This window comes from Hyla sarda, chromosome 6 (genome assembly GCF_029499605.1).
Source record: "Hyla sarda isolate aHylSar1 chromosome 6, aHylSar1.hap1, whole genome shotgun sequence".
NCBI classification, from domain to species: domain Eukaryota; kingdom Metazoa; phylum Chordata; class Amphibia; order Anura; family Hylidae; genus Hyla; species Hyla sarda.
This window is the reverse complement of record NC_079194.1, coordinates 259,102,986-259,118,989: the sequence shown is the minus strand read 5'-3', so window position 1 is coordinate 259,118,989 and position 16,004 is coordinate 259,102,986. Positions and strand designations below refer to the sequence as shown.

Here is a 16,004-nt window from a genome sequence, read left to right as displayed (position 1 = left end):
ACATGCTGGTGTTGCCCTATACTTTTCATTTTGACAAGAGGTAAACGGGAAAAAAGCCCCACAATTTGTAACACAATTTCTCCCGACTACGGAGATACCCCATATGTGGGCGTAAAGTGCTCTGGGGGCGCACAACAAGGCCCAGAAGGGAGAGTGCACCATGTACATTTGAGGTGATTTGCACAGGGGTGGCTGATTGTTACAGCGGTTTTGACAAACGCAAAAAAAACAAAACCCCACATGTGACCCCATTTCGGAAACTACACCCCTCACGGAATGTAATGAGGGGTCCAGTGAGAATTTACACCCCACTGGTGTCTGACAGATCTTTGGAACAGTGGGCTGTGCAAATTAAAAATGTTGTACAGCCCACTGTTCCAAAGATTTGACAGACACCAGTGGGGGGTAAATGCTCATTTTACGCCTTGTTACGTTCCTCAAGGGGTCTAGTTTCCAAAATGGTATGCCATGTGGGGGTTATTTTGCTGTCCTGGCGCCATATGGGCTTCCTAAATGCGACATGCCCCCCGAGCAAAATTTGCTCTCAAAAAGCCAAATATGACTCCTTCTCTTCTGAGCATTGTAGTTCGCCCGTAGTGCACTTCAGGTCAACTTATGGGGTACCTCCATACTCAGAAGAGATGTGGTTACAAATTTTGGGGGGTATTTTCTGCTATTAACCCTTGTAAAAATGTGAAATTTGGGGGGAAACACACATTTTAGTGATTTTTTTTATTTTTTTTTTACGTATGCAAAAGTCGTAAAACCCCTGTGGGGTATTAAGGCTCACTTTATTTCTTGTTACGTTCCACAAGGGGTCTAGTTTCCAAAATGGTATGCCATGTGTTTTTTTTTTTGCTGTCCTGGCACCATAGGGGCTTCCTAAATGCGACATGCCCCCGAGCAAAATTTGCTCTCAAAAAGCCAAATATGACTCCTTCTCTTCTGAGCATTGTAGTTCACTCATAGTACACCTCAGGTCAACTTATGGGATACCTTCATACTCAGAAGAGATGGGGTTACAATGTTTGGGGGGTATTTTCTGCTATTAACCCTTGCAAAAATGTGAAATTTGGGGGGAAACACACATTTTAGTGAAATTTTATTTTTATTTTTTTACATATGCAAAAGTCGTGAAACCCCTGTGGGGTATTAAGGCTCACTTTATTCCTTGTTACGTACCTCAAGGGGTCTGGTTTCCAAAATGGTATGCCATGTGGGGGATTTTTGCTGTTCTGGCACCATAGGGGCTTCCTAAATGCAACATGCCTCCCAAAAACCATTTCAAAAAAACGTACGCTCCAAAATCCCCTTGTCACTCCTTCGGTTCTGAGCCCTCTACTGCGCCCGCCGAACACTTTACATAGACATATGAGGTATGTGCTTACTGGAGAGAAATTGGGCTACAAATATAAGTATACATTTTCTCCTTTTTCCCCTTGTAAAAATTCAAAAATTGGGTCTACAAGAACATGCGAGTGTAAAAAATGGAGATTGTGAATTTTCTCCTTCACTTTGCTGTTATTCCTGTGAAACACCTAAAGGGTTAAAACGCTGACTGAATGTCATTTTGAATACTCTGGGGGGTGCAGTTTTTATAATGGGGTCTTTTGTGGGGTATTTCTAATATGAAGACCCTTCAAATCCACTTCAAACCTGAACTGGTCCATGAAAAATTGTGAGTTTGGAAATTTTGTGAAAAATTGGAAAATTGCTGCTGAACTTTGAAGCCCTCTGGTGACTTCCAAAAGTAAAAACACGTAAATTTTATGATGCAAACATAAAATAGACATATTGTATATGTGAATAAAAAAAAAAAATTATTTGGAATATCCATTTTCCTTACAAGCAGAGAGCTTCAAAGTTAAAAAAAATGCAAAATTTTCAAATTTTTCATAAAATGTTGGGATTTTTCACCAAGAAAGGATGCAAGTTACCACAAAATTTTACCACTATGTTAAAGTAGAATATGTCACGAAAAAACAATCTCGGAATCAGAATGATAACTAAAAGCATCCCAGAGTTATTAATGTTTAAAGTGACAGTGGTCAGAATTGCAAAAAATGGCCGGGTCCTGAGGTGTAAAATGGCTGGGTCCTTAAGGGGTTAAGGACTCAGGGTTTTTCCGTTTTTGCACTTTCGTTTTTTCCTCCTTACCTTTTAAAAATCATAATCCTTTCAATTTTCCACCTAAAAATCCATATTATGGCTTATTTTTTGCGTCGCCAATTCTACTTTGCAGTGACATTAGTCATTTTACCCAAAAATGCACGGCGAAACGGAAAAAAAAATCATTGTGCGACAAAATCGTAAAAAAAAACGCCATTTTGTAACTTTTGGGGGCTTCCGTTTCTACGCAGTGCACATTTCGGTAAAAATTACACCTTATCATTATTCTGTAGGTCCATACGGTTAAAATGATACCCTACTTATATAGGTTTGATTTTGTCGCACTTCTGGAAAAAATCATAACTACATGCAGGAAAATTTATACGTTTAAAAATGTCATCTTCCGACCCCTATAACTTTTTTATTTTTCCACGTACGGGGCGGTATGAGGACTCATTTTTTGCGCCGTGATCTGAAGTTTATATCGGTATGATTTTTGTTTTGATCGGACTTTTTGATCACTTTTTATTCATTTTTTAATGATCTAAAAAGTGACCAAAATACGCTTTTTGGACTTTGGAATTTTTTTGCGCGTACGCCATTGACCGTACGGCTTAATTAATTATATATTTTTATAGTTCGGACATTTACGCACGCGGCGATACCACATATGTTTATTTTTTATTTTTTTTACACTGTTTTATTTTTTTTATGGGAAAAGGGGGGTGATTCAAACTTTTATTAGGGAAGGGGTTAAATGACCTTTATTAACACTTTTTTTTTTAAATTTTTTTGCAGTGTTATAGGTCCCATAGGGACCTATAACACTGCACACACTGATCTCTAATGCTGATCACTGGCGTGCATTAACACGCCTGTGATCAGCATTATCGGCGCTTGACTGCTCCTGCCTGGATCTCAGGCACGGAGCAGTCATTCGTCGATCGGACACCGGGGAGGCAGGTAAGAGCCCTCCCGGTGTCCGATCAGCTGTTCGGGACGCCGCGATTTCACCACGGCGGTCCCGAACAGCCCGACTGAGCAGCCGGGTCACTTTCACTTTAGAAGCGGCGGTCAGCTTTGACCGCCGCTTCTAAAGGGTTAATACCGCACATCGCCGCGATCGGCGATGTGTGGTATTAGCCGCGGGTCCCGGCCGTTGATTAGCGCCGGGACCGACGCGATATGATGCGGGATCGCGGCGCGATCCCGCTTCATATCGCGGGAGCCGACGCAGGACGTAAATATACGTCCTACGTCGTTAAGGGGTTAAAGGGGTTATCCGGGAAAAACTTTTATTATATATATCAACTGGCTCCAGAAAGTTAAACAGATTTGTAAATTACTTCTATTAAAAAATCTTAATCCTTTCAGTACTTATGAGCTTCTGGAGTTAAGGTTGTTCTTTTCTGTCTAAGTGCTCTCTGATGACACCTGTCTCGGGAAACGCCCAGTTTAGAAGCAAATCCCCATAGCAAACCTCTTCTAAACTGGGCGTTTCCCGAGACAGGTGTCATCAGAGAACACTTAGACAGAAAAGAACAACCTTAACTTCAGAAGCTCATAAATGCTGAAAGGATTAAGATTTTTTAATAGAAGTAATTTACAAATCTGGAGCCAGTTGATGTATATAAAAAAGTTTTTTCCTGGAATACCCCTTTAAGTGTTCCCTTTATTTTTTTGAGCAGTGTACTTTCCACCAGCAGAATTCCGCTGCGGTGATTCCGCAGTGTGAACAGGGCAGCATAATCCTATTGAAAACAATGGGACTCTGCTGCAAGTGTAAATACTCTGGCGGAATATCCACTGTATGAACAACTCTAAAAGGGCACCTGTGGCCTTTTCCTGACCTGCCTGTTTTAGTAAATACATGTATCCCCTATGAATTCCCAACAATTCTGGAGAAACTGCTGATTCTATACTTCGAAGATTTCTTCCCCCGAGTGCGGAATTTTTCCTTTAAAAGCATTGAACTGCTGTTTACATTGTTTTGACCACTTATTTAGTAATGAGCCTTTTTTTTTTTTTTCTTTTTTTTCAGATTACAAACACTTCCAGTAGCGATAGTCCTATAGCAGACTTAAAGGGGTACTACGGCGAAAAACTTTTTTTTTTTTTTTTTTTTTTTAAATCAACTGGTGCCAGAAAGATTTACAGATGTGTAAAATACTTCTATTAAAAAATCTTAATCCTTCCTGTACTTATTAGCTGCTGAAAACTACAGTGGAAATTCTTTTCCGTTTGAAGCACAGAGCTGTCTGCTGAATCAGGAGCACAGTGCTCTCTGCTGACATCTCTGTCCATTTTATGAACTGTCCAGGACAGCATATGTTTGCTATGGGGATTTCCTTTTACCCTGGACAATTCCTAAAAATGGACAGAGATGTCAGCAGAGAGCACTGTGCTCATGATTCAGCAGACAGCTCTGTGTTTCAAATGGAAAATTTCCACTGTAGTATTCAGCAGCTAATAAGTACAGGAAGGATTAAGATTTTTTAATAGAAGTAATTTACAAATCTGTTTAACTTTCTGGCACCAGTTGATTAAGAAAAAAAAAAAAAAAAAGTTTTACCGGAGTACCCCTTTAACCCCTTCCCGACCTATGACATACCTGTACGTCATGGGTGGCAAGGTGTTCCCGACCCATGACATACAGGTACGTCATGAACATTTTTGCCGCTACTCGCGGCATCCCGCAGTGCCCGGTAAGATAGCCAGCCATCTTACCATGCGACCACGGGGGGTTTCATCAACCCCCCCCCCCCCCCCCCCCCCCCCCCCCAGCGATCGCTGCTATCAGCTGGTCAAATCTATCAGAATACTTAGCAGCGCGGTGTGTGAGTCCCGATCACGGGGATCGGGACACACACCGCTCTGCTAAGTGTCCCTGACCCGTCCCCCGGCGTCACTTACTCGTCCGAGCGGTGTCCCGAGCGGTCCCGGCGCGAGCGGCGTCCTCCAGGCAGTCCCAGCGTCGCTGCGTCGCGGAGGTGAGTTTCCGGCAGCAGGGCGGCATCTTCATTGGCAGCAGTGAGATCGCCGTAAAGCGATCTCACTGCTGCCTCTGGGAGTTTCAAAACTGCAACTCCCAGCATGCCCAGACAGCCTTTGGCTTTCTGGGCATGCTGGGAGTTGTAGTTTTGCAACATCTGGAGGTCCACAGTTTGGAGACCACTGTATAATGGTCTCCAATCTGTGCTCTTCCAGATGTTGCAAAACTACAACTCCCAGCATGCTCAGTCTGTCCAGGCATGCTGGAAGTTGTAGTTCGGCAACATCTGATCCTTCAGATATTGCCGAACTACAACTTCCAGTATGTCTGGGCATGCTGGGAGTTGTAGTTTTGCAACAACTGGAGGCACACTAGTTGGGAAACATTGTCCGTTTCCTACCTCAGTGCCTCCAGCTGTTGCAATTGTTCCAAAACTATAACTCCCAGCATGCACTGACAGACCTTGCATGCTGGGAGTTGTAGTTTTGCAACAGCTGGAGGCACACTGGTTTGGAAACACTAAGTTTGGTTGCAAAACACTTGAAAGTTTATTACTTAACTTAGTGTTTCCAAACCAGTGTGCCTCCAGCTGTTGCATAACTACAACTCCCAGCATGCACGGACAGCCAAAGGGCATGCTCGGAGTTTGCAACAGCTGGATGTTTGCCCCCTCCCCCCAATGTGAATGTACAGGGTACACTCACATGGGCGGAGGTTTACAGCGAGTGCTGCAAGTTTGAGATGGCGCAAATTTTGCGCTGCAGCTCAAACTCCCAGCGGCAAACTTGCTGTGAACCTCTGCCCATGTGACTGTACCCTAAAAACACTACACTACACTGACACTAACCTAAAATAAAAAGTAAAAAACACTACATATACACATACCCCTACACAGCCCCCCCTCCCCCCCAAAAAATGAAAAACGTCTGGTACGCTACTGTTTCCAAAACGGAGCCTCCAGCTGTTGCAAAATAATAACTCCCAGTATTGCCGGACAGCCATTGACTGTCCAGGCATGCTGGGAGTTTTGCAACAGCTGGAGGTACCCTGTTTGGGAATCATTGGCGTAGACTACCCCTATGTCCACCCCTATGCAAATCCCTAATATGGGGTATCGCCGTACTCGGGAGAAATTGCCTTAAAAATTTTGGGGGGCTTTTTCTTCTTTAACCCCTTATGAAAAGGTGAAGTTGTGGTCTACACCAGCATGTTAGTGTAAAAAAATAATTTTTTTACACTGACATGCTGGTGTTGCCCTATACTTTTCATTTTCACAAGAGGTAAAAGGGGAAAAAAGACCCTCTAAATTTGTAATGCAATTTCTCCCGAGTACGGAGATACCCCATCTGGGGGCGCACAACAAGGCCCAGAAGGGAGAGTGCACCATGTACATTTGAGACGATTTGCACAGGGGTGGCTGATTGTTACAGCAGTTCTGACAAAAGCAAAACAATAAATATCCATATGTGACCCCATTTTGGAAACTACACCCTCACGGAATGTAATAAGGGGTGCAGTGAGAATTTACACCCCACTGGCGTATGACAGATTTTTGGAACAGTGGTCTTTGAATATGAAAAATAAAATTTTTCATTTGCACAGTCCACCGTTTCAAATATCTGTCAAACGCCAGTGGGGTGTAAATGCTCACTGCACCCCTTATTAAATTCCATGAGGGGTATAGTTTCCAAAATGGGGTCACATGTGGGGGGGGTCCACTGTTCTGGCACCATAGGGGCTTCCTAAATGGGACATGCCCCCCAAAAACCCTTTCAGAAAAACTCACTCTCCAAAATCCCATTGTCGCTCCTTCCCTTCTGAGACCTCTACTGCGCCCGCCGAAGACTTTACATACGCATATGAGGTATTTCCTTACTCGAGAGAAATTGGGTTACAAATTTTAGGGTGATTTCTCTCCTTTTACCCCTTGTAAAAATTCAAAAATTGGGTCTACAAGAAAATGAGAGTGTAAAAAATGAAGATTTAGAATTTTCTCCTTCACTTTGCTGCTATTCCTGTGAAACACCTAAAGGGTTAAAACACTTACTGAATGTCATTTTGAATACTTTGGGGGGTGCAGTTTCTATAATGGGGTCATTTATGGGGTATTTCTAATATGAAGACCCTTAAAATCCACTTCCAACCTGAACAGGTCCCTGAAAAATTACGATTTTGAAAATCTTGAGAAAAATTGGAAAATTGCTGCGGAACTTTGAAGCCCTCTGATGTCCTCCAAAAGTAAAAACTTGTCAATTTTTTTATGCATACACAAAGTAGACATATTGTATATGTGAATCAATATGTAATTTATTTGGAATATCCATTTTCCTTTCAAGCAGAGACTTTCAAAGTTCGAAAAATGCTAAATTTTCATGACATTTTTAGATTTTTTACCAAGAAAGGATGCAAATATCAGTGAAATTTTACCAATAACATAAAGTAGAATATGTCACGAAAAAACAATCTCGGAATCAGAATAAGTAAAAGCATCCCAGAGTTATTAATGCTTAAAGTGACAGTGGTCAGATTTTCAAAAAATGCCCAGGTCCTGAAGGTGAAAATGGGCTGGGTCATGAAGGGGTTAAAGCCATGAAGTCTATTTCTCTGCATATACTTATATGTAGAGAAATGGATGGTTCTCACGGCAAGCCGCAATGCCATCTGCTTCTGTGGCTGACAACTCACAATTGCGGCAGTTCTTGGGATTGACACCTGTTACAATCAGGAATGAGATCTGATGCAATCTAATCTTTTCACATGACTTGAGAACATGTCAAAAGTTTACATAAATGAGAGTAAATTTCCATGTAACAAAAGTACACACTTTTAGATTATTCACTAGTTATACTGTATAATTCACCTAGTGTGCTGCACTAAACGCAAGTAAAGACTCCATTACACCATTACTCCATTACCATAATATGTTATTTCCTTATGTTTCACCTAAACAAGTTTGATGGGACAGATCTAAACGATAAATGTATGATTTGTTCCATTTGAACCAATACATTTACCAATGTATTTATTGTAATCTGTTAAAATCCTGCAATTGAAATACAGTGTTCTGTTTTTATTCAGGTTTTGTTTTTCCCTTCTTTATTCAGATGGATAGAAGTGGCACATCACCACCATCAGTGATAAATGAGCTAAATCTGAGAAGCAGCGTTTCTTCTTCGGGTGCACGATGTATGTATATTATGAGCTTATTGAAGTTATTCTGTGCAGTAGTTTGTTACTTTAATTGGTCACTGTCATTTCAAATTATTATTATTATATCATCTATATAATTTTTTATAGCCCATTTGATTCATTTTTGTAAATCACTTATTTTACAAAAAGAAAACTCCCTTACCCCACGAAAACAGCTGAAGTCTTGGTCACTGTCTCCCATCCCTGCAATATTTTGCCCAATGCCGGTTAGGGAAAATCTGTCTTTAAAGTGTAGTGAAAAATAATTTATCCCCTATCCAAAGGATAGAGGATAAGTTATAGATCGCAGGGGGTCCGACCACTGGGACCCCCCCGCGATCTCCTGAATGGGGCCCTGGCAGTCTGCTGAAAGGGGGCTTGCCGACCCCGCACGGAGCAACAGTCGACATGCCCCATCCATGTATGCCATAGAGATACATGGAGGGGGCATGTCGGTCACGGCTTCCTGCGGGGGTCAGAATGGCCACTTCCGGTAGCCTGCTGGGGCCCCGTTTATTAGATTGCGGGGGGTCCCAGTGGTCAAACCCCCCTGCGATCTATAACTTATTAAAGGAGTAGTGCGGTGAACAATAACATATAAGAACCACAGCAATATGAATTGCAGGAAGTGGGGGCAGAGCTTAGCATGTGCTCTGTGTCGTCTCATACGATGAATCGGACTGAGTGAGTTGTACAGCCGCGCTTCTCCCAGTTTAAGTGACAGTAATGCTTTAATGGTACAGCCACATGCAGAGAATATGCAACACATTTTCTGCAAAAATATTTTTGTGATCTGTAGTGTTTCCGCAAGTCCACAACACTATGGAGAAAATGTGCTATTGGTGGTAGAGCAATTTTGCTGTCTATATTGGGTACAAACTATTCTGGGGTACTCCTTTTTAAATGTTTCCAATGGCTGTATAAAATGCAGTATTGATGGATATTCAATATAATGTATATATATTGCTGAAATCTTGTTTTCCCTTGCTTTCTCTCCATAGCCGTTGATGTGATTGTATACCTGGTAAATGATGATGCCATCCCACTTACAGTGGATGGACTTTCGGCCACAACAGCACATGAGTTACACAGGAAAGTTCTTGAAATTCTCCATCTCTCTGATGTTGCTCAGGAAGTGTTTGCTTTGTGGCTTATTTCCCCATTTTTAGGTAAAGAGCTTTACAATATTTTTTTTTTTTTTTAACATCTTACACAACTAAATGTATTCTAAATGACTGCTTCATCTGTTTTCTCATTTTACAGAGGTACAGCTCAAACCAAAACATCATCCCTACAAAGTCTGTAGACAATGGCATGATCTACTGGCACGTTTCACAAATTGTACACTAGAAGACATTCACCATGGTAAAACAGAAAATATATAGGCTTTGTAATGTTTTCCTTGTTGTATGAAGTTTAAAGGGGAATCTAGGCCTTCTACATCTTATTCCCTATCCAAAGGATAGGGGATAAGGTGTCTGATCACAGGGGCCCTGCCGCTGGGACCCTGCCATCAGACATCTAATCCCCCTATCCTTTGGATAAGGGGATAAGATCTATAAGGCCGAAATACCCCTTTAATGACTTTCAGTATGACACCGTATTCAGAAAATAAATCTGTCATAATGTGTTGCCTTGTGCAAGGACAACATAGTACTGTATAGGGAAAAGGTCTCTTACATTATCACAAATATTTGTTCCATTTGGCTAATAATTAAACAAAGAAAACAGTAGGCTTAGATTATAAATCCACTGTATTCTTAAAGGGATCTCTCTACCCATGACTATGCCATAAATACTTGGAGTAGGGTCAAACATTCTGTATTTTGCTGCTGCTTATTTTACTACGTATTGAAATCAATGGGTAGCAAAGTCAGCTGCAGAAAAAGTGCAGCAAAATGCAAGTGTGATCCTACCTTTTTGTTTTTTTTCTGGGCAAAAATTGAGGCTAGGCTATAATTGTGGATCCACAGCAGTGCCGTGCATCGGCACCCTGCCTATCAACTGTTCAGCAGTGCTGCTGTGTTTAGATCTAAGAAGACAAACTCAACCAGAAGCAACTTGCTCCCTTCACTGTATAGTGGAATCTCTACTATATCATGACACTGACAGATAATATACCCAGCCATGCTGTATAGCATGGCCAGGTACACCGAAACCCATGGCAAGCCTTGAGACCTTCACAAGAGCACTGATTTATTCTAGCCCTGCCTTAAAAACACAGCAGGCTAGAATAAGTACCCTAAATGACTGCCAATACACCTTTTTATGGCGGCCACTAAGAGGTTAAAACGCTACTGTCATTAGTTAGAAAATGTTAAATGCTCAAGTCAGTGTAGTTATAAGCCCTAATACCTGTATGCATAATAATATACATGTCTTTACATGTAAAATACCTTTTGATCTATATTTTACCTTGCTCAGAATCGGGATTGGTAGAGGAGGAAACAACTAAAATAAATAAAACACAGATACTGGAATCGATTCTATCTGAAGTACAAAAGTGTAATGTAGCCTTGGGGAAACTTGACAGAAGAAGTTGGTGGAACTAAATATGAGGTTATCATTATTAGAGACCATAACAACAAACTTAGGGAAAGAATGAATAAAATGAAAATAATTGTACCAGTACTACAGATGGATTTGGGATCGGTATCTAGTAAATATGAGACATTGAGAAAAGAAAACTGGCTAATGAAAGAAAGGGTAAATGAAATGGAGGACAGCTCTAGATGCTGTAATAGAAGGCTAATTGGCCTAGCTGAAGGAGGAGGGCTGGTTGTAGCTGATTTTTGCCAATCCTGGCTAAATAAATCTTTTCAACTATGTTTGGGATAGAGAGGGCTCCTTGCTTGCCCCCTAGAACTTTGCTATTTAAAACTTTGTGCTCCTCACATAGAGAGATGATCCTTAACCTGTTAAGGACCAAGGGCATACAGGTACGCCTTTGCTCCCTGGTACTTATGGACCAAGGGCGTACCTGTACGCCCGTGGGAATTTCGATTCCTGACGGGCGGTGACCGGACCGAGGTGACTGCTGATATCGATCAGCCGGCACCCCGTGCAAATGCCCAGGGTGATCATTGGACCCCCCCCATGTTCTCGATCGGCACAAATCGCAGGTGAATTCACACTTGCGATTTGCGGCTATTCCGGTTCATAAGGGTCTATGGTGACCCGGAAAATAAGGGGGATTGTAGGTGTCCAAAACACCCACTTGCCACCCCTCCTATCCCTGCTATTGGGCATCTATAAATGACGTCCAATAGCAGATCGGGGCGGGGGGTTTACTTTAATTTTCCCCATCCTGCCGACCCACAATAGGCGGGGCATGACTGGGAAACCGAAGAGGACCGGCGATTAAGTCCACTTACCCTGCGGGCGAGGCTGTGGGCGACGATCTGTGTCGGAGCTGTTTGCTGTTTGGGTATGCTGGGATTTGTAGTTTTGCAACAGCTGGAGGGCTACAGTTTGGAGATCACTGTGCGGTGGTTTCTAAACCGGGGCCCTCTAAATCTTGCAAAACTACAACTCCCAGCATGCACGAACAGCAAACAGCTTTCTCAGCATGCTGGGAGTTGTAGTTGCGTACCTCCAGCTGTTGCATAACTACATCTCCCAGCATGCCCTTCGGCGATCAGTACATTCTGGGAGTTGTAGATTTGCAACAGCTAGAGGCACACTGGTTGGAAAATACTGAGTTAGATAAAAGAACTTAACTGAAGGTTTTTCAACCAGTGTGCCTCCAGCTATTGCAAAAGTACAACTCCCAGCATGCACTGACAGCCGCAGTTCAAACTCCTAGCGGGAAACTCACCGTAAACCCCCACGTGTGACTGTACCCTAAAAACACTACACTACACTAACACAAAATAAAGGGTAAAACACTACATATACAGCCCCTTACACTGTTCTGTCCGTCCGTCCGTTCCCCCCCCCCCCCCAATAAAAATGTAAACATATAGTACGGCAGTGTTTCCAAAACGGAGCCTCCAGCTGTTGCAAAACAACAACTCCGGATAGCCACTGACGGTCCACCCCTATGCAATCCCTAATTTAGTCCTCAAATAAGCATGGCACTCTCTCACTTCGGAGCCCTGTCGTATTTCAAGGAAACAGTTTAGGGCCACATATGGGGTATTTCTGTACTTGGGAGAAATTGCGTTACAAACTTTGTGGGGCTTTTTCTCCTTTTACCCCTTATGAATAGGGAAAAGTTGGGGTCTACACCAGCCTGTTAGTGTAAAAAAATTACAATTTTTATACTAACATGCTGGTGTTTCCCCATCCTTTTTTATTTTCACAAGACTTAGGAGAAATTGGGGGTCTTTTTTCTTTTTGAGTACGCAAATACCCCATATGTGGGCGTAAAATGCTCTGCGGGCACACAAGTCTCAGGAGTGAGAGCGCCATGTACATTTGAGGCCTAAATTGGTGATTTGCACAGGGTTGGATGATTTTACAGCGGTTCTGACATAAACGCAAAAAAAATAAATACCCACATGTGACCCCATTTTGGAAACTTCACCCCCCACGGAACATGACAAGGGGTATAGTGAGCCTTAACACCCCACAGGTGTTTGAGGAATTTTCGTTAAATTTGGATGGGAAAAATAAAAATAAAATGCTGGTGTTACCCTAAATCTTTAATTTTCACAAGGGAAAATTGTGAAAAAAAGCCCCCCAAAATTTGTAACCCCATGTCTTCGGAGTAAGAACATACCCCATATGTGGATGTAAAGTGCTCTGCGGGCAAACTACAATGCTCAGAAGAGAGGGAGCGCTGGGCTTTTGGCGAGAAAATTTGTCCGAATTTGAAGGCCATGTGTGTTTATAAAGCCCCCATTGTGCCAGAACAATGGACCCCCCCACACACACATGTGACCCCATTTTGGAAACTACATCCCCTCACGGAATGTTGTAAGGGATGCAGTGAGCATTTACGCCCCACAGGTGTCTGACAGATTTAAGGAAGAGTGGTCTATGAAAATGAAAAATGTTATTTTTCATTTGCTCAGCCCACTGTTCCAAAGACCTGTCAGACGCCAGTCGGGTGTAAATGCTCACTACACCCCTTATTAAATTCTGTGAGGGGTGTAGTTTGCAAAATGGGGTCATATGTGAGGGGGTCTACTGTTTTGGCACCACGGGGGGCTTTGTAAACGCACAAGGCCCCTGACTTCTATTCCAACCAAATTCTCTCTCCACTTATGGGGTATTTCCATACTCAGAAGAAGGGGCTACAAATTTTCTCCTATTACCCCTTGTAAAAAAGTAACATTTGGGGGGAAAAAAGCATTTTATTGAAGAATAATTTTTTTTTTTCATTTACACAACCAACTTTAACGAAAATTCGTTAAACACTGTACCCCTTGTTACATTCCTTGAGGGGTGTAGTTTCCAAAATGGTATGCCATGTGTGTGTTTTTTTTTTTTTGTTGTTGTTTTTTTTTATACGCTGTTCTGGCACCATAGGGGCTTCCTAAATGTGACATGCCCCCCAAAAACCATTTTAGCAAAATTTGCTTTCCAAAAGCAAAATGTGACTCTTCTGAGCATTGTAGTACATCCGCAGTGCACTTGATGTCCACACATGGGGTATTTCCATACTCAGAAGAGATGGGGTTACACATTTTGGGGGACATTCTCTCCTATTACCCCTTGTAAAAATGTAAAATTTGGGGGGAAAACCAGCATTTTAGTAAAAAAAAGAAAAAAATTAATTTACACATCCAACTTTAACGAAAAGTCATCAAACACCTGTGGGGTGTTAAGGCTCACTGGACCCCTTGTTACGTTCCCTGAGGGGTGTAGTTTCCAAAATAGTATGCCATGTGGGTTTTTTTATTTTTATTTTTTGCTTTTCTGGCACCATAGGGGCTTCCTAAATGTGACATGCCCCCCAAAAACCATTTAGGAGAAACTCGCGCTCCAAAATCCCATTGTCGCTCCTTCCCTTCTGAGCCCTCTAGTGCACATACAGAGCACTTGACATACATATATGAGAGATTTCCTTATTCGAGATAAATTGGGTTACACATTTTAGGGTGATTTCTCTTTTACCCCTTGTACAAATTTAAAAACTGGGTCTACAAGAACATGCGAGTGTAAAAAAGGAAGATTTGGAATTTTCTCCTTTTATTTTGCTGCTATTCCTGTGAAACACCTAACACACTTACTGTATGTCATTTTGGATACTTTGAGGGGTGCAGTTTTTATAATGGGGTTATTTATGGGGTATTTCTAATATGAAGGCTCTTCAAATCCACTTCAAAACTGAACTGGTCCCTGAGAAATTCCGATTTTGAAAATGTGAAAAATTTGAAAATTCCTGCTGAACTTTTGAAGCCCTCTGATGTCTTCCAAAAGTAAAAACATGTCAACTTTATGATGCAAACATAAAGTAGACATATTGTATATGTGAATCAATATATAATTAATTTATTTGGAATATCCATTTTCCTTATAAGCAGAGAGCTTCAAAGTTAAAATAATGCAAAATTTTGGAATTTTTCACCAAGAAATTATGAAAGTATCGACAAAATTTCAACACTAACATAAAGTAGAATATGTCACGAAAAAACAATCTCTGAATCAGAATGAAAAGTAAAAGCATAACAGATTTATTAATGTTTAAAGTTATAGTGGTCAGATGTTCAAAAAATGGCCGGGTCCTTAAGGTATAAATGTGCTGGGTCCTTAAGGGGTTAAGAACTATGTTACTATGGCAGAAAATCTTCTGGCTTCTGCTGCAGCTGCCCTATAATTTTTCTATGCATCTTAAAGGGATAGTCCAATGTCTAAAAAATATATATATATTTATATATTCTATATATTTATTTATAATATACTAGCTGAGTACCCGGCGTTGCCCGGTTTTTCCTTACTAATCCTTTTTGGGGAGGAAAATCAACAAAGGAAGAAGCTTTTGACTTCATATCCAGTCCTCATATATTCTTGTCATATCCCATCCTCCTGTCCCGTCCTCCTGTCCCGACCTGCAATCTCGTCCTCCTGTCTCGACCTCCCATTCCGTCCTCATATCCCGACCCGTAATATGTGTACCAGGTATTGAAATATCTCTAGCCGTACGGAAGTTATGTGGGAAGATACATTTCCCATTGATTTGCATGGGACTTTAAACAAAAACCCAAATCCTCACAAATGGGGGTAGTAAAGGGTTAAATTAACTGTCCTATATTTTAAGTGGACATATAAGTAACATGTGACCAAGTATTATCGAAATATCTCCAGCCGTTTGGGAGTTATGCAGTAACATATATTTCCCATAGACTTGTATGGGACTTTAAACATTAGCCCCGCCCCTGGCAAATGGGAGTGAATAAGGGTTAAATCACCTATCCTATGTTTGTTGCTGACATATAAGTAACATGTTTGCCAAGTTTCATGTTAACATCTTTTGCCGTTAGGAAGTTTTTGTGGAACATACATAAACACACACACACACACACACACACGTTGAGTTTTATATATATATAGATAATGGTGAGGCCATATAAAAGTAGGGGGGGGAAAACTCTGCTCCAGCTCTGGTTTTTCTGCTACCACCCCTGCTCTTACCTCTTAAATTGTTAAGGCGTAAACTTGTGTAATACATTATAATAGTTTTGTTATTTCTAATTTCAGATGAACCAACACTCCAGTTTCGCAGAAATATTTTCTTTCCCAAAAGTAGAGAACTCCAGGTGAGTGT

The 16,004-nt window shown here is 41.5% G+C and overlaps 1 protein-coding gene across 2 annotated transcripts in view; it reads left to right on the top strand.

The window, feature by feature from the left end:
• Window positions 1-16,004, top strand: part of FRMD8 (FERM domain containing 8) — a 134,414-nt gene that overhangs the window by 37,434 nt on the left and 80,976 nt on the right. Inside the window, exons 2-5 of one of the 2 annotated variants that reach the window (XM_056527078.1) lie at window positions 8,206-8,287; window positions 9,292-9,459; window positions 9,554-9,655; window positions 15,938-15,996. In XM_056527078.1, the coding sequence (XP_056383053.1) occupies window positions 8,206-8,287; window positions 9,292-9,459; window positions 9,554-9,655; window positions 15,938-15,996 (411 nt within the window). Of the gene's footprint in view, window positions 1-8,179; window positions 8,288-9,291; window positions 9,460-9,553; window positions 9,656-15,937; window positions 15,997-16,004 lie in introns of both variants that reach the window. The other variant, XM_056527079.1, reaches the window with a different exon arrangement.